Source organism: Odocoileus virginianus, chromosome 30 (genome assembly GCF_023699985.2).
Source record: "Odocoileus virginianus isolate 20LAN1187 ecotype Illinois chromosome 30, Ovbor_1.2, whole genome shotgun sequence".
In the NCBI taxonomy this organism is placed as follows: Eukaryota; Metazoa; Chordata; class Mammalia; order Artiodactyla; family Cervidae; genus Odocoileus; species Odocoileus virginianus.
Genome location: NC_069703.1, coordinates 26,556,247 through 26,574,567, shown reverse-complemented (window position 1 = coordinate 26,574,567; position 18,321 = coordinate 26,556,247). Strand labels below are relative to the sequence as shown.

The window sequence follows — 18,321 nt, the reverse complement described above, 5'->3', positions numbered from 1 at the left end:
CTCTCTTTCTCTCCCTCTCTTCTGATCCTTGCTCATGGAATCCCGCCAGTCTGAGAATCCAACAACCTTCAAAACTCTTCTCAGATGTCTAAATTGTACCTTAATTGATTTAGATATTTTCAAATAGGGCTTTTTACATGAAATAATAGAAAGGCAAAATAGGCTGTTTTCCATCAGGTTTGTTGTTATCAACTTTGCCCCTGTTTCAGATTCAGCTTCCCTCCAAGCATATTCTCACAAATGCCACAACCAAATTTCCTTCTTTTGAATTTGGATTAACTGCTTCACTCATGTAAGTAAGCACTTTATAGTGATTCTAATAGCAGTATAGTAATGGATTTTTTTTCTCAAAAGAGAATTATAGATAGTAATATCCTCATAACAAATCCAGGATACACAATTATAAATGGATTAGCCCAAATCTCAAATATTTGAAGAGTTTTAGTGTTATCAACTCCAAACTTGTTTCATAACAGGACAATAAATTGAGAGATGGGTTGTTGGGGCAAAGAATTAGCAACTTTATGTGGAAAACCAGCAGACTGAGTAGGTGGTAGGAAATTAGCATCCCAAAGAACCAACATTTTTTTTTTTTAATCTGTGATTTTGTTTTTAATTCTTAAGCCTTATGATCGTCTATTTTACAAACCCAGCTCCTCTACTTTCATGCTTCTAATGAGTTGACTAAAGCACTATTACCAGTCACACAGTAGTTCTACAGTTGTGTTTCTGAATGCCTGTTTAAGAGAAAATCCCGAATTATAACTTAGTCTGCCTTTGTAAAGAACACACAAGCAAAGTGTACTAACAGATCTTGTCACGATGATTTTTAAAAGCATCTGATCTTAAAGATCCCCTATAAAATGTAGGAAGTGCTAAATATTCTTTATTTGATGCTATACACAAACCACACTAAAATGCCTTTCATAAAGTAAAAGGCAATATTTTAGATAGAGAATTTTAATTACATTGGTACAGTTAAGATCATAAAGATAAAGTGGGCCTTGTTAGTGTATCTTTAGCCCTTGCCTTAACAGACTGATTAAATTACAGGTGAATCTTGCTCTGTTCTATGAGACAGCGAAGGGATCTTCTTAGTATTTAAATACATTAATATAACCAGTTACAGAAATCAAAATATAAAACCAATCTCTTACAGGTTTTGAGAAAGTGTTCACCATCTCCCTAAAAAATTTAACAGTCCTTATTCAAATTCAATCATCTCTTTAGATGGGGAAAACAGTGATAGTACTTGTTGAACTGGAACTATCAACATTTTAAAAGCTGACCTTGTTCATTTAGCCACAGCAAATCTTATTTAAACCAGGATTGCCCAACAGAAATATTCCATCAGCCCTTCATGACCTGAATTCGAGTATATGAGATCCATTTAAATATGGTACACATAAAAAGGGGCTTCCCCCGTGGCTCAGATAAAGTCATGAGACATTTCTGGTTTGTAATAAATACGGTAGTGGCTAACTATTACTCATTAGTAGCTCTTGTGAGCGGAGAAGGAAATGGCAACCCACTCCAGTGTTCTTGCCTGGAGAATCCCAGGGACGGGGGAGTCTGGTGGGCTGCCGTCTATGGGGTCGCACAGAGTCGGACACGGCTGAAGTGCTTAGCAGCAGCAGCAGATCTTTTGAGATAAGCTATCAGGTCTGCCCTTTCCCCCTTCTTCTTAATGCCAGCAAAGATCATTTTTGTTCCAGGTATGTAGTTCCTGGGATCATCCAAGTATTCCATCGGCGTCTCCTCCCCCCAGGTGAGGTCTTTGGTCTTTTTGGCATCTGTGTAAGAGAATCCAACAGCCTGACCTATTTGTCTTTCTGCTAAACAGATGACGGAGATTTGGCCCAGTCCTGCGCTTGTCTTCCTTTCACAATTTGGCACTGGACACCCTTCTGAACAAAAATCTTCCTTCTCTTCTCAGCACCACCCATTTTTAAATCATCTTTCCCCATTCGTGACTGAGAGGTTCCCGCTGGTAAGCCAAATGTCCCATTCTCTAAGCCCAAGGACACACCGGTCCATGCCAAACTGCACGTGTTGGCGCAACCTTCAAAGAACCGTCTTAACCCAAGTCAGAATTCAGGCTTCTTTTATGCCTAAAGTGGAGGGAGTGTGGCTGGTTGTTGCAAACTAACTGGCGCACGAGCCCTTTGTCCTTGCGGCTGTCCAGGTAGGTCAGGTCACAATATTGCTGTAAGTCTCCAGCAAGAAAAAATGTTATTCTCCGTTCTGCAACGTTTTATCTCTATATGGAAAAGTGTTATACCTTTAAAGGTCAGAGCCTTGAGAATGGGCTACTGTGTTTATTTCAGGCTAAAGGCAACATCATTTTACAAAGGTGCAGAGCCCCAGGACTGAGTACAGGCAACGAGCACAAAGGTTAGAGCTGAAGGAACAGATCCAATATGGAGTCAGGTTTGTTTTCTGTTACACTAGGAGATCTTGTCTGGACTACTCTAAGTAATTTGTCTGGGGTACAAAAATATTCCAGGTAGGCTATTAATTACCCCAACTTTTTGCTGTTTCTATCAAGTGGGCTAACATTTCTGGGTTCCTCTCAAGTGATCTTTTGAAGACTTGTTGTGATACTGCAGATTTTTACATAGAGAATCTGCATGAACACACTTAGCTCAGGTTTTAAATCCACCCAATACAGTACATCAGTTGTATTAATGGAATTAATGTTAAAACAATGCTCACTTCAGTAACTTTATTTTTCTTACTAATAAAATAATTTATAATAATTGTAATGTGTAATATAGAAAGTAATTCATACTATATAAATATATTCTTATATAAAATAATTTATAATAATTATAATAATTTCATATTACTTAATTATTAAATAGGGCTTCCCAGCAGGCTCTAGTGGTAAAAGACCTGCCTGCCAATGCAGGAGTCATAAAAGATGCCAGTTCAATCCCTTGGTCAGGAAGATCCCCTGAAGGAGGAAATGACAACCCACTCCAGTATTCCCTGCAGAATCCCATGGATAGCGGAGCCTGGCAGGTTACAGTCCATAGGGTCACACAGAGTCAGACATGACTAAAGTGACTTAGCACACGTGCACACATGCACTTATTAAATAGTAATAACCACATAGATCATTCCTTGTTGGTTCTGCACTTTTCTTTCCCCCATTCTGGTGTATCTAAAACTGATTTAAATCTTTCAACAGTGATACTTTTGATGAATTTTTCAAGGGGCCTAATTGCTTAGGAATTAATAGAATGTATTAATCAGGTTTGTGCTTTATGTAAGCCGGGGCCAGAACCAAAAGGCTTAGGCTTTCTTTAATCTGTTTTAGGATCACATTACCTAGCATAGAGAGTCAACCATCGCTCATACTGCATCAAGGCTGGGGAACTGCCCTCAGCCCCACCACAGGACAGTTTAGATTAGAAAAGGAAAGAGGATCACATGTCCCATCAAAATAACAGGGTGAAATCTGTTTATGGAAGGCAGTGCACTTTTGAGTCAGACAGACCTGTTCTTTGTTCAGTCGAGAAGAACGTTTGCTTCTAAAACAGTGGATCAAGTTAGTTCCTGGAATTGAAAGAATATACCAGTGTTCCATTTTAAAAACTGCATTACTGGATTTCTCTGGCAGTCCAGTGGTTAAGATTCTTGCTTCCACTGCAAGGGGGGTAGGTTCAATCTCTGGTAGGGAAACTAAGATCCCACATGCTGCATGGTGCACCCCCCTGAAAAGAAAGGAAAAAAAACTTGCCTTACTAAATCAAGGAAAAAGATAGCACAGACTTCTCCATGCCCTTAGATTCCTTTTATACCACACGGTGCTGTTACAGGGGAAAAGAGCCCAGTAACTCCCATCCTCTCTGTTTTTCTTTCAGTACAAATGAAGGCAAGGGTGGTTCTGGCAGCCCCACAAGGCAGGCAGACAGAGGGCACGCTGGCTCCCGTTAATATTATAAAAACAAGCCTGAGCCAAACAGCTCTGACAAGATCGCTACACAAACCAGGTGGAACTTGTTTTCCTGGGCATGACAAAGCAAGTCGGAATTTCACTTCAGTTTACTAGCCCTTTATTTCCGTTGATTTATTGCATGGAAAATGACACTTTTAAACAGTACCTTTATTCAAAGCAGTTTTGTATAAATGTATGTTATGCTCACGGGTATTATTACCCCTTTACCTTTTTTTATTATAAATATTATACATACCAGAGATTCAGTTCAGTTCACTTGCAGTCGTGTCCAACTCTTTGCGACCCCATGGACTACAGCACGCCAGGCCTCCCTGTCCATCACCAGCTCCCGGAGTCCACCCAAACCCATGTCCATTGAGTCGGTGATGCCATACAACCATCTCATCCTCTGTCATCTCCTTCTCCTCCTGCCCTCAATCTTTCCCAGCATCAGGGTCTTTTCCAGTGAGTCAGTTCTTCGCATCAGGTGGCCAAAGTATTGGAGTTTCAGCTTCAGCATCAGTCCTTCCAATGAATATTCAGGACTGATTTTCATTAGGATGGACTGGTTGGATCTCCTTGCAGTCCAAGGGACTCTCAAGAGTCTTCTCTAACACCACAGTTCAAAAGCAACAATTCTTTGGCCCTCAGCTTTCTTAATAGTCCAACTCTCACATCCATACATTACTACGGGAAAAACTGTAGCTTTGACTAGACAGACCTTTGTTGGCAAAGTAATGTCTCTGCTTTTTAATATACTGTCTAGGTTGGTCATAACTTTTCTTCAAAGGAGCAAGCATCTTGTCATTTCGTGGCTACAATAACCATCTGCAGTGATTTTGGCCCCCCAAAAATAAAGTTTGTCATTGTTTCCACTGTTTCCTCATCTATTTGTGATGAAGTGATGGGACCAGAAGCCATGATCTTAGTTTTCTGAATGTTGAGTTTTAAGCCAACTTTTTCACTCTCCTTTTTCACTTTCATCAAGAGGCTCTTTAGTTCTTCTTTTCTTCCTGCCATAAGGGTGGTGTCATCTGCATATCTGAGGTTATTGATATTTTTCCCGGCAATCTTGAGTCCAGCTTGTGCTTCTTCCAGCTCAGCATTTCTCATGATGTACTCTGCATATAAATTAAATAAGCAGGGTGACAATATACAGCCTTAACGTACTCCTTTCCCTATTGGGAACCAGTCTGTTGTTCCACATCCAGTTCTAACTGTTGCTTCTTGACCTACTTACAGATTTCTCAGGAGCCAAGTCAGGTGGTCTGGTATTCCCATCTTTTTAAACATTTTCCACAGTTTATTGTGATCCATACAGTCAAAGGCTTTGGCATAGTCAATAAAGCAGATGTTTTTCTGGAACTCTCTTGCTTTTTCGATGATCCAACAGATGTTGGCCATTTGATGTCTGGTTCCTCTGCCTTTTTAAAATCCAGCTTGAACATCTGGAAGTTCTTGGTTCATGTACTGTTGAAGCCTGGCTTGGAGAATTTTGAGCATTACTTTGCTAGAGTGTGAGATGAGTACAATTATGCGATAATTTGAGCATTCTTTGGGATTGCCTTTCTTAGGGATTGGAATGAAAACGGACCTTTTCCAGTCCTGTGGCCACTGCTGAGTTTTCCAAATTTGCTGGCATATTGAGTGCAGCACTTTCACAGCATCATCTTCTAGGATTTGAAATAGCTCAATGGCATTCCATCATCTCCACTAGCTTTGTTCATAGTGATGCTTCCCAAGGTTCACTTGACTTCACATTGCAGGATGTCTGGCTCTAGGTGAGTGATCACACCATCATGATTATCTGGGTCGTGAAGATCTTTTCTGTATAGTTTTTCTGTGTATTCTTGCCACCTCTTCTTAATATCTTCTGCTTCTGTTGGATCCATACCATTTCTGTACTTTATTGAGCCTATCTTTGCATGAAATGTTCCCTTGGTATCTCTAATTTTCTTGAAGAGATCTCTAGTCTTTCCCACTCTGTTGTTTTCCTCTATTTCTTTGTATTGATCACTGAGGAAGGCTTTCTTATCTCTCCTTGCTATTCTTTAGAACTCTGCATTCAAATGGGTATATCTTTCCTTTTCTCCTTTGCCTTTCACTTCTCTTCTTTTCAAAGCTATTTGTAAAGCCTCCTCAGACAACTATTTTACCTTTTTGCACAGAGATTTTACTAGAGATTCAGTTCAGTTCAGTTCAGTTCAGTCGCTCAGTCATATCTGACTCTTTGTGACACCATGGATCACAGCACACCAGGCCTCCCTCTCCATCACCAACTCCTGGAGTTTACTCAAACTCACATCCATCGAGTTGGTGATGCCATCCAGCCATCTCATCCTCTGTCGTCCCCTTCTCCTTCTGCCCCCGATCCCTCCCAGCATCAGGGTCTTTTCCAATGAGTCAACTCTTCGCATGAGTTAGCCAAAGTATTGGAGTTTCAGCTTCAGCATCAGTCCTTCCAATGTACACCAAGGACTGATCTCCTTTAGGATGGACTGGTTGGATCTCCTTGCAGTCCAAGGGACTCTCAAGAGTCTTCTCCAGCACCACAGTTCAAAAGCATCAATTCTTCAGCACTCAGCTTTCTTCACAGTCCAACTCTCACATCCATAAATGACCACTGGAAAAACCATAGCCTTGACTAGACGGACCTTTGTTGGCAAAGTAATGTCCCTGCTTTTTAATATGCTATCTAGGTTGGTCATAACTTTCCTTCCAAGGAGTAAGCGTCTTTTAATTTCATGGCTGCAATCACTGTCTGCAGTGATTTTGTGAGCCCCCAAAAATAAAGTCAGCCACTGTTTCCACTGTTTCCCCATCTATTTCCCATGAAGTGATGGGACCAGATGCCATGATCTTAGTTTTCTGAAGGTTAAGCTTTAAGCCAACTTTTTCACTCTCCTCTTTCACTTTCATCAAGAGGCTTTTTAGTTCCTCTTCACTTTCTGCCATAAGGGTGGTGTGAAATAATTCAGAGATACAGGAAGAACATAAAAATGGCCTCTACTACTCTCACACAAAAATAACCACCCCTGGATTTTTTTAATTTTCTAATTCATTCTAATTCATTTAATCCTTTGGATTTCCTGTATACATTTTCGCTTCAAACCACCACTTTGAAGTAATCAGGAATTATGTCAGTTTTGTTGATGAGAAAACTGAGGCACAATGAACTTCCATGACCTGTCCAGAGGTCCCCAAAAAGTTAGCATCAGTCCCCAACCTGGCTCCACCTTTGGCTCAAGGTCCCTCCTATGTCACAGGTCAGCTTAACTTCTCCATTGCTTCTCAGACCAGCTTAGTGTTCCTCAAATATAGGGGGGAGTTTTGTCTCTCACTAATAACAATTACAGTCATTGCGCCTTACTCGAGGATTCCCCTACTTGCAAGTTTGCCTACTAGCTACAGTTTGTTGTAACCCCCAAGTTATACTCCTTATGCTTATGCTGCTTATAGACGTGCTCACAGCAACAAAGATTTAAGTCACCTTCTATTCACTGTTCTCAGCTGATGTCAAACAAGGTCGTGCCTTATCTTCTTGTGTCAGCTTTCATACTAGAAACAAGTGTCTCTTTAGCGGTCTATTTAGTGTCCTGTCTTTTGCATTTTCAAGCTTTTGTTGGTGACTTTGTCCTTTAAAATGGCCCCCAAATGTGGTACCGAAGAACTGTCTATTGCAATCTAGTTAGTGTTCCTAAGCGTGTGTGTTGGTGATACTTCCTTCAGACATGAGTTAGTGTCCTTGGCCATGAGTTCACACATAAAACAAAGTTATGAATTTATGGATGTGAGCAGAGGCTTATAGGAACCAAACCATGTATTACACTTAGCTGCAATGCTTCAGTATTTGCTAATTTATTGTTTGCAGTGATTTCATAGAACATGACTACCACAAATAAGTAGAATCAATGCCTTATTATTGTGGCTGTTATTGTAGTTGTTATTGCCTGACCATAAATGGTGTGATTTCTCACAGAATTCCAACTTAACTTTTGAGACTGACCAAAGAGGGTCTGGCCTTTAGTTTATACTTCTTCCTACTGCAGATTCTGGGGATGGGGGGACTTCCTTATCACCCTTGGGCCCCCTCAAGAGCACAGCTGGCCCCTGCTAGCAATTAATCATTATTCCAAAGCCAGCTCTCCTATGTCATACCTGGCTCTCTGGAGCAACAGGACGATCCATTTACAAGTTAGGACAGCCTTGCTTCTGGTTTTGCTCTGAGAACATTAATGTTAGAGTCCTGGGGGCCTGCCCAGTAATCCTACCTTCACCATTGCTCCTTTCAGGACACCTAGGGTCACCCACTGAGAATTTCTGCTGTCCTGTTTTCACACCCTAGGGTGTCTTAGGTGGATATGCAGATTAAACCTCAAGGACTAGCAGTTCTTGAGAATTAGTGTTCTCAAGGACTAGTGTTCTTTGAGAGTCAAATGGCTGCCTGTCTTTTAACAACTCCCTCCGTAGAAAATATGCATATAACGTGTGCAAAATTCTCTGTTGTTCCAAAGTCTCTGTTGTATGATGCAAAAGATGTGAAAATCAAACACTTGCAGGAAACCAAGTTATGTAGCTGATGGACTCTAACCTCCACTGTGACGAAGCCAAGAAAATGTGCTTCCAACAAGGAAATCACAAGAGTTGTCAGTATATTATGGATATCAATGTCAACCATACTCAGAAAAATGCACATGAAAACCACACAGACTTAGATGCTTTCTTTTTTAAACCCACCATTCTGGCAATATGCTCTGCTGGTAAAGACAGGAGGAATGTGCTGGTAGGGAGCTCACACATTGCCGGTGGCAGTGCAATAGAGTGCGTTGCAACACGTAACAAAATGGCAGTTGTATTTACTACCTGCTCCAGAAAGCTCAGTTCTGGGAATGGGTGAAACATATGCACCAGCACACACAGGAAATGACATGTGCTCAAGGTAACTCACTGCAGCAGTGCTTGAAAGAGCAAAGATGCACATCTAATAAGGAAATGCTTAAACAGACTGTGGTACCTTTGCACATTAAAGTATGATGCAGCTGTTACCAAAAAGAGAAAGAAAAAAGGTGGTGCTACACATGGATGAACCCTGAAAACATTACATTTCATGAAAGAATATCAGTCACAAAAAAGCACATGTTGTATGATTCCATTTGTATGAAATGTCCAGAACAGACATCTATAGAGATAGAAAGTAGATTAGTGGTTGCCTTGGACAAAGAGACAGTGGGAAGGTTGACGGGGGACAGCTAAAGGGTACAAGACTAATTTGCAGGTAATAAAAATGTTGTAAAACCGACTATGGTGATGGATTCACAATTCTGTGACTCTATTAAGAGCTATTGAATTGTGCACTTCAAATGTGTGAATCATGTGGTCTGTGAATTATATCTTAATAAACTGTTCTTCATAAATGAACAAGTATGTTCCCTTTATATTGATACAGAAAGCACGCTAAGACATATTAAATAAAAGAGCAAAGCATGGAGCAGTCAACTTATACAATATTTTGAGTAGGAAAAGGGGAAAATTAAAATGTTTCTTTTTTGCTTGTCCATAAAGAGGCACTGGGAAGTTAGACATATGTACTGCGCGTTTAGTCGCTCAGTCGTGTCCAACTGTTTGTGACGTTATGGACTGTAGCCCACCAGGCACCTCTGTCCATGGGGATTCTCCAGGCAAGAATATTGGAGTGGGTTGCCATGCCCTCCTCCAGGGGATATTTTCAACCCAGGGATCAAATCCAGGTTTCCCACATTACAGGTAGATTGTCTGAGGCACCAGGGAAGCCCAAGAATACTGGAGAGGGTAGCCTAGCCCTTCTGCAGGGGATCTTCCCAACCCAGGAATCGAACCAGAGTCTCTGTCTCCTGCATTGCAGGCAGATTCTTTACAAGCTGAGCTATCTGGGAAGCCTAGTTAGATATAAAATTAATTAAAATTCTCACCTGGAAAAGGAGTGGTAGAAAATGTTTAGGCCAAGCTAAGGTGTCCATGTATTTGTCACTGAACTTCTTGGTTCTGGATATTAATTTAATAAGATTTGTTTAACCAATATACACATGCAGCATCATATTTTAATCTTGGGACAGTGTTCTTAATTATGTAGATACATAGCACTTTATTTTTACCTAGGCAGCCAGCTTTATTAAGCTATCCCAATGGTGTGCCTATTTGTTCTAATAGGAAGTCTGTTTGCATTTGGGATCATCAGCATGGTGGTAAAAGTTGTTCAGCCGCTAAGTCGTATCCAACTCTTTGTGACTGCATGGACTGCAGCATGCCAGGCCTCTCTGTCCTCCTCTATCTTCCAGAGTTTGCTCAAACTCATGTCCATTGAGTCGATGATGCCATCCAACCATCTCATCCTCTTTCACCCCCTTCGCCTCCTGCCCTCAATCTTTCCTAGCAATAGGGTCTTTTCCAATGAGTCAGCTCTTTGCATCAGGTGGCCAAAGTATTGGAGCTTCAGGTTCAGCCAGAAATATACAAAGACATATGGTGGGGGGGGGGGCGGGGGGGTTGGGGGGCGGTGAGGGTGGTGGTAAGTGAACTGATGACCTGGATTGACTAAGCACATGTTCCTGAGCTCCAGAGAGGGTGGCCCTCAATCTCTGTTCTGTTTTCTGGGCTTGTGTACAAGGAAGGCGCTGCTCACAACAGCGCAGTAAGGGTGCCAGCACCGCAGACTGTCATCCATGTGTCTGCTGATGTGAGCAGAAAGGGGGATGCGGGCAAGTGACATAAGGAATCATATTCACCAGCAGACTGAAACTTCATACTTTATTTATTTGGCCATATTAGGTGGAATGTGGGAGCTTAGCTCTCCAACCAGGGTTGGAACCTGTGTTCCCTGCATTGAGAGCTTGGAGTCTTGACCACTGGACCACCAGGGAAGTTTCTAGATGGTGCTTTGAAGGTGAAGCAGCAGCTGCTGAGTCCGCCTCATGCCGCACCTACAAAAAGAAGTTATAATTCATACATCTCAAAATATTAATAAAATCTCAGTTCCTTCAACCAATGCTTAATAGCTCAGTTGGGAAAGAGTCCACCTGCAATGCAGGAGATCCCAGTTCGATTCCTGGGTTGGGAAGATCCACTGGAGAAGGGATAGGCTACCCACTCCAGGATTCTTGGGTTTCCCTTATGGCTCAGCTGGTAAAGAATCCGCCTGCAATGCAGATACCTGGATTCAATCCCTGGGTTGGAAAGATTCCCTGGAGAAGGGAAAGGCCACACACTCCATTATTCTAGACTAGAGAATTCCATGGACTATATAGTCCATAGGGTCACAAACAGCTGGACACGACTAAGCAACTTTCACTTTCACTTTCACCCAGTGCTAATCCATCTCCACACTGGAGACAGATTAAAATCCGGCTCTGCCCACTGTCGTGTCTGTAGCTGGTAGGAGGTATGGCATTGCCTCAGATGCGCCAGTCAGAGAGGGCAATTCCCTGATGAAGTCATTCTTGAACAAACAGCCTCCCAGGATTTATATTTTGCTGTATGGGTGTCCCTAGATTTTCCTTTGGATTCTCATCGTCAAAACACTAACTTTAAATGTCAAAGCATGTCATTCCTCTTTGCCCACAACCCCGCAAATTGTCCAAATGATCCGACCGTATTTGGATCAGAGGAAAACAAATTCAAAAGAAATGATTCTAATAAAAATGATGGTGAAGGACTGATAGGAAGTGCATTCTTTCCAGAGACAAATTATCAGTAATAATAAAATCCTTTATATTAAAAAAAAAACATAATTGCTAGAAAATTAAATATATAGAATCAACTCTCATGTAAAAGTTACTGTACCCCAAGGACAGAGGAGACTGGCAGGCTACAGTGCATAGGATCGCAGAGAGTGGACACAACAAAAGCGACTTAGCATGTACCCTGTTTAACTCCAGTAGAGGAGAGAAAAGTGAAAGTGAAAGTCTCTCAGTTGTGTCGGACTTTTTGCAACCCCATGAACTATACAGTCCATGGAATTCTCCAAGCCAGAATACTGAAGTGGGGTAGCCATTCCCTTCTCTAGGGGATCGTCCCAACCCAGGGATTGAAGCCAGGTCTCCTGCATAGCAGGAATATTCTTTACCAGCTGAGCCACTAAGGGAAGCCCTAGGAGAGAAAGGAAGACCTTAAACAAAGATATTGTCATTTTTAATGTATTCATTCTGTTTAATCCAAACTATACCACACAGGGTCGGAGAAAAATACACCATTCTTAGATTAGGGAATATTAGCATTAATTTCGCTTTTATGTTACTGTGTCCAGACTTTTCCTGCTGATATTCACCTGAAATGTCATAATATTGCCCATAAATAATCTGAATCTTGCAAAATAATTTAGAGTGATACATTTATTCCAGACATAATTGACATGGAAAAATATCAAATTTAAGAAGAATATTGCAAATACAGTATGTATAATATGTTGTTTCCTAAAAATATGGGTTATATTATGCTTTTTAAAATATTAAAGGGACTTCCCTGGTAGTCCAGTAGTTAAGAATCCACCTTGCAATGCAGGGGACGTGGGTTCAATCTCTGGTCAGAGAACTAAGATTCCATCAGCTGGGGAGAAAATGAGCCTGAGTACCACAGCTAGAGAGTCTGTGTGACGCAACGAAAGATCCTACATGCCGTAACTAAGACCTGACGCAGCCAAATAAATATTTATTAAAAAGACTAGAAGGAAGATGTATATCAAAGTCTTAATGGTGATTACCCTGGGGCAGTAAGAATAATATAACTTTTCATTTCAGTTATCTGCATAGTTAGCATAATTTTTTCTAACATGCTTAGAAATGATAGAGATATTCTGTTTTAGAAAACAGACAAAAAATCTTAAGGGAAAAAAAGTAGATTGACAGATATAAATATCCCTTAAACCAGAAGACAGCCTTGAGAAGTCATGATTTCTAATATAAATGGTCTTAAGACAAAACTGAATTTCCTTTTCTATTCTTCTACGTCAAAATGGGTAGTCAGGCATGAATAAATTACACCATTATGCGTGGCGTACTGATGGCTGACTTCTTGTCATTATTTCTTAAGAGTGTTTTCAAGAAATCAATTTACTTGCATTCTGAATTACAACTAAGATACCTGACGGTTGAGCAGTTCTTAAAGACAATCAAATACAAATACCTGAGCGCATTTCTCAGAATCCTTTTCTTCACATTGCAGCAAAGTTTCTTCATGTTTTAAATTTCCTAGTTGCATATTTAAAATCTTAATATTTTGTATTCTAGACTATCAACATTCCATTGGAAATACCTAATTATTAGGTAAAAGAAAATAGAGTTCATCCAAACTCTATTTTTTTTTTTTTTTACATGTTTCCAACGAGTGTTTATTATTAGTTAAACCATGATTCAGGATCCCAGGGTGGGGATCACCATGTACCCAGGTCCCCCTTCACCACGGGGGAGAAGGACGGAGAACAGAGGAGGTGGGATGGAGCCAGTTCAGATCTTCCCAGGAAACGTGCCTTCTGCCCGGCGGTCGTCCCAAGCTGACACCCAGGATATGGGGCAGAGGGACTTGTACACACGCCGGTACCATTCGCACACGGAGACGTCACCCCCTTTAGCGGTCATTGCCTTCTCACAGCGGTGGAAGTCCAGGTAGTTCTGCCAGCAGTTCCTGGTCTGGTTCTGGTTGGGGAAGCGGCTATCAAAAGGAGCAGTCTGGTAGTTCTTGATTTTGGTCTTGATGTCTTCTGCCATAGTGCTGACTCCTAAAGATGCCCCTGAAGTCGCTGGAAGCTCAATGTCCAAACTCTATTTTTTTTACAGTAGCCCCAGTTTTGTTTCCTTGGTTAATGTTCTTACTGTACAGCAACCTCCTAGAGTTCTAGAAAAATAATTTTTATAAGAAAGAAATTTTTATGACTTAAAGGGAAAAGGCTTACAAACTTAAAATTACTTTTGGGGTGGCTGTGATTTAAATGCAGTGAGCACATATGTCTAGTTATTTATGTTTAGCCTAAGAGGTAGCAATGCTACCTTTTTCCTTGACATAGAATAAGAGTTTATTTGTTCATAAAGCACCATTTGAGCCTTGGTTTACTCTACAACTGTTGGACACCTACAGGTTATGCCTGGCCCTGAGGAGAGAGTGGTGAATAAAACTCTCCAGTGTTCCCTGCCTTTGTCTGTGGGTTGGTTGGTTTCTTAAATTTACTTTGTATTGGAGTATAGTTGCTTTAAAATGTTGTGTTAGTTTCTGTTGTACAGCAAAGTGAACCAGCTCTGTATATATATATATCCCCTCTTGAGGTCACCACTGGGCACTGAGTCGAATTCCCTGTGCTAGACAGGAAATTCTCCTTAGTTATCAATTTTACACATAGCACTGTATATAAGGCAATCCCAACCTCCCAATCCACCCCACCCCCCTACTGTTCCCTCCTCGGTATTCATACATTTGTCCTCTGAATTATGATCGTCTCTGGGTACATGCCGCAGAGTGAGATGGCTGAGTCATACGGTAGCTCTATGTTGAGTTTTTAAGGAACCCCCATACTGTTCTCCATAGTGACTGTATCAATTTACATTCCCAGCAACAGTGTAAGAGGGGTTCCTTTTCTCCACTGCCTTTGAAGTAGGCCATCCACAGACTCTCAGATCCAACCCCTTTTCCTGGAGTTGGCTCCGTGCAGCCAGCCTTCAACTCAACAGCCAGGAGGCAAGTGAGGGGTCCTCATTTATGCTCCTGAAGACCAGACACTGCTTAAGGGAGAAGCTCCTCACTAAGAATGGGCCTCGTGTACTCTTGGCCTGACTTGCTAATTTATTCCTTTCATTGGAGCACACGAAAGACACTCCCAAGGAGGAGTTAAGAAGGGGGTGGGCCCAACCCCACTCCCTAACTGCTACCGATGATGTCTTCACTACGGCTTTTCCTGTTGTTTACCTTCACTCTTGCTAAATCAAAGGCTTTAAGAGAGCAAACACTATGCTTAAAGTCTCCTTTGTATTCCCCTAAAAAGCTTATCGAGTACACAGCTTTCACATAGCAAGGGTGCAAGGAATGTTTGCCTATACAATTTGCCTTCATTCAGGAAGATAAAAACCACATGCCAAGCACAATTAGCCGATTGCATGAGTCAAGGGCAAAATCATGCAAATAAATCTAAACAGCCTTAGATCCCAGTCCTGCTGGATTGACCTGTGCACTGAATTGTACTTGACCTCCTCTGCTCCTCTCTCATCACCTGCACCACCCACCATCTCACCAGGACAAGGTCAGATTTCCAGGTCAGATCCTTTACAACCAGCTGATTGTACCCTTAAGATATAACATTTCAGAAAATATTATTTCTCTTTAAATAAACCTCTTGATCCTTCCTTGAGTGATGAAAATCACTAATTTCTCTAGCTTAAAGCAACAAAAACCTTGAAGAAAGTAATCACAAAATTGCCTGCAAATAGTAACCTGTAACCTATAAGAAATGTCCTTCCTATTAAGAATGCAATCATCTGGTATAGCAATATGAATTCCAAAGTTATATTTGCATTGTTAGGCAATAGAAGGAAGCAATATTTAATACGTCAGTTCTTAAATCACTTGAAAGTATAGACGCATGGGGATCTGAATTTAGAAATGAGAGATCCTGAACCATGCAGCAGAGAGGATTTCCTCTGTAGACAATGATTTGCCAACAACTTCGAGAGAGAACTGCTGAAAAATGTACTGACGACAGGCATAGTTTTCATTCTCAGGACTTGGTAATGCGGCTTCCTTTAGTAACATTTTAAATTAAGTTTTGTTGGAGTATAGTTGACTTATAATCATGTGTTAGTTTCTGCTGTACAACAAAGCAAATCAGTTATGAATATGTGGCTTCTTTTAAAGTGCTTGCTACAATTCATTTTTGTGCCCATCTTTGCATGAAGTATTCCCTTGGTATCTCTGCTTTTCTTGAAGAAATCTCTAGTCTTTCCCACTCTGTTTTCCTCTATTTCTTTACATTAATCACTGAGGAAGGCTTTCTTATCTCTCCTTGCTATTCTTTGGAACTCTACCTTCAAATGGTTATATCTTTCCTTTTCTCCTTTGCCTTTCACTTCTTTTTCACAGCTATTTGTAAGGCCTCCACAGACAGCCATTTTGCTTTTTTGCATTTCTTTTTCTTGGGGATGATCTTGATCCCTGCCTCCTGTAAAATGTCATGAAACTCTGTCCATAGTTCTTCAGGCACTCCATCTATCAGATCTAATCCTTTGAATCTATTTCTCACTTTTACTGTATAATCAAGGTCCCATCACTTCATGGCAAATAGATGGGGAAACAGTGGAAACAGTGGCTGACTTTATTTTTCTGGGCTCCAAAATCACTGCAGATAGTGATTGCAGCCATGAAATTAAAAGACGCTTACTCATTGGAAGGAAAGTTACGACAAACCTAGACAGCATATTAAAAAGCAGAGACATTACTTTGTCAACAAAGGTCCATCTAGTCAAGGCTATGGTTTTTCCAGTGATCATGTATGGATGTGAGAGTTGGACTGTGAAGAAAGCTGAGTGCTGAAGAATTGATGCTTTTGAACTCTGTTGTTGGAGAAGACTCTTGAGAGTCCCTTGGACTGCAAGGAGATCCAACCAGTCCATCCTAAAGGAGATCAGTCCTGGGTGTACATTGAAAGGACTGATGTTGAAGCTGTAACTCCAATACTCTGGCCACGTGATGCGAAGAACTGACTCATCTGAAAAGACCCTGATGATGAAAATACTGAAGGCGGGAAGAACAGGGGACGACAGAGGATGATATGGTTGGATGGCATCACTGACTCGATGGACATGAGTTTGAGTAAACTCCGGGAGTTGGTGATGGACAGGGAGGCCTAGCGTGCTGCAGTCCATGGGGTTGCAAAGAGTTGGACATGACTGAGTGACTGAACTGAGCTGAACAATTGATTTGGAGAACTTTTTATGAGCCCTTGAACCTAGGATAAATGCTAGCAGACTTCATTAGGCCTGGGACCATCCTGCCTGACACTCAAATCCCAGCTCACACCTGAGGCTCTTGGAACCAGATTGAACAGAAAATTCTGTCCCTCTGAGAGATTCCCACTGTAGAGCCCAGTGTCTTCCTTCTAAGTTATCATGATTTGATTCCTCCAATCATAGCATAGGTCATTTCTGAGAGGAGCAAACCTGCCAAGTCAAGGGGAACTTTGGTCCAGTGAATTCTATCCTGAGCCACACCTACACCTCTGGAGCTGCATTTGGATCCCAAAGTTCCCTGTGACCCAGCGACAAGCAGAGGCAGAAGCAAGACGAAGATCCCTGTCAACACGCTGAGTCATCCGTCCATGCATCATCTGAAAGCTCCGCAGTAGACAGGCTGGGATTTTCCCAGGACCCAGGAGAATACCAACCCACCCCATTCTTTATATACTGTCTAGAAAATTGGAATCATAAAAAAGAAACAGGGGGATTCCCTGGCAGTTCTGTGGTTGACTTCACCTTCCAAAGCAGGCAGTTCTGTGGTTGACTTCACCTTCCAAAGCAGGTGGTGAGGAAGCTAAGATTCCACATGCCTCACCACCAAAAAACCAAAACATAAACAACAGAAGCAATATTGTAACAAATTCAATCAAAACTTTTAAAATGGTCCACATCAAAAAAAATCTTACAGAAGAAATGGAAGACTTATGTTTGTAAGTGCCACTAAGAGACAGGAAGTTTACTGTGTTTTAATAACCAGAGTTAAGTCATTCATCAGCCTCTTTCTAAGCCAAAGTCTTCTCATCTTTAAGAATTAGAGTGGGGCTTCCCTGGTGGTCCAGTGCTTGGGCATCCACCTGCTGTTGCTAAGCACACAGGTTCGATCCCTGGTCCAGGAAGATCCCACATGCCGTGAAGCAGCTGACCTTGTGCACATCACCAAGAGAAGCCACCACAATGAGAAGCCCATGCACCACAACTAGTGAGCAGACCCCTACTTGCTGCAACTAGAGAAAAGCCTGCAAGCAGCAGTAGCAAAGACCCAGTGAGACCAAAAATAAATAAAGATTTCTTTAAAAAAAAAAAAGATTATATACTTAAAAGAATTAAAATGATTTTAAAGCAAATAAATGGCAGTGATACATTGAGTCATTGAATGACTGGACGCTTGTGTGTGTGTGATTTTTTTTTACAAGGGCCCAAACTGCTGATTTTTGGAACTTTTCAAATAATCTCTTTCAGGCAAAACCACTACAATATTGTAAAGTAATTAGCCTCCAATTAAAATAAATTTATATTCAAAATTAAAATAAATAAATAAAAATTAAAAAATTACTTTCAAAAGCAATATTAGAACAATCCTTTGCAGAAGGTAGATGGCAGTAAGTTCAAAAGAAAGAAAAGACTTAAATAGGAGCC

General features: G+C 41.2%; 1 protein-coding gene and 1 pseudogene across 1 annotated transcript; both read right to left on the bottom strand.

Moving 5' to 3' along the window:
• Positions 1-1,587: 1,587 nt before the first annotated feature.
• On the bottom strand, positions 1,588-1,946 carry LOC110148669 (cytochrome c-like; annotated as a pseudogene).
• An 11,317-nt stretch (positions 1,947-13,263) lies between these two features.
• On the bottom strand, positions 13,264-13,721 carry LOC139032142 (cytochrome c oxidase subunit 6B1). The gene has a single exon (XM_070458438.1). It carries the CDS (start codon positions 13,675-13,677, stop codon positions 13,417-13,419), a length of 261 nt encoding a protein of 86 aa, XP_070314539.1. The 5' UTR covers positions 13,678-13,721; the 3' UTR covers positions 13,264-13,416.
• Positions 13,722-18,321: the final 4,600 nt, after the last annotated feature.

Bases quoted from the DNA above. Each gene is read 5' to 3' on its own strand.
- LOC139032142 (XM_070458438.1), bottom strand. From the start codon at position 13,677: ATGGCAGAAGACATCAAGACCAAAATCAAGAACTACCAGACTGCTCCT.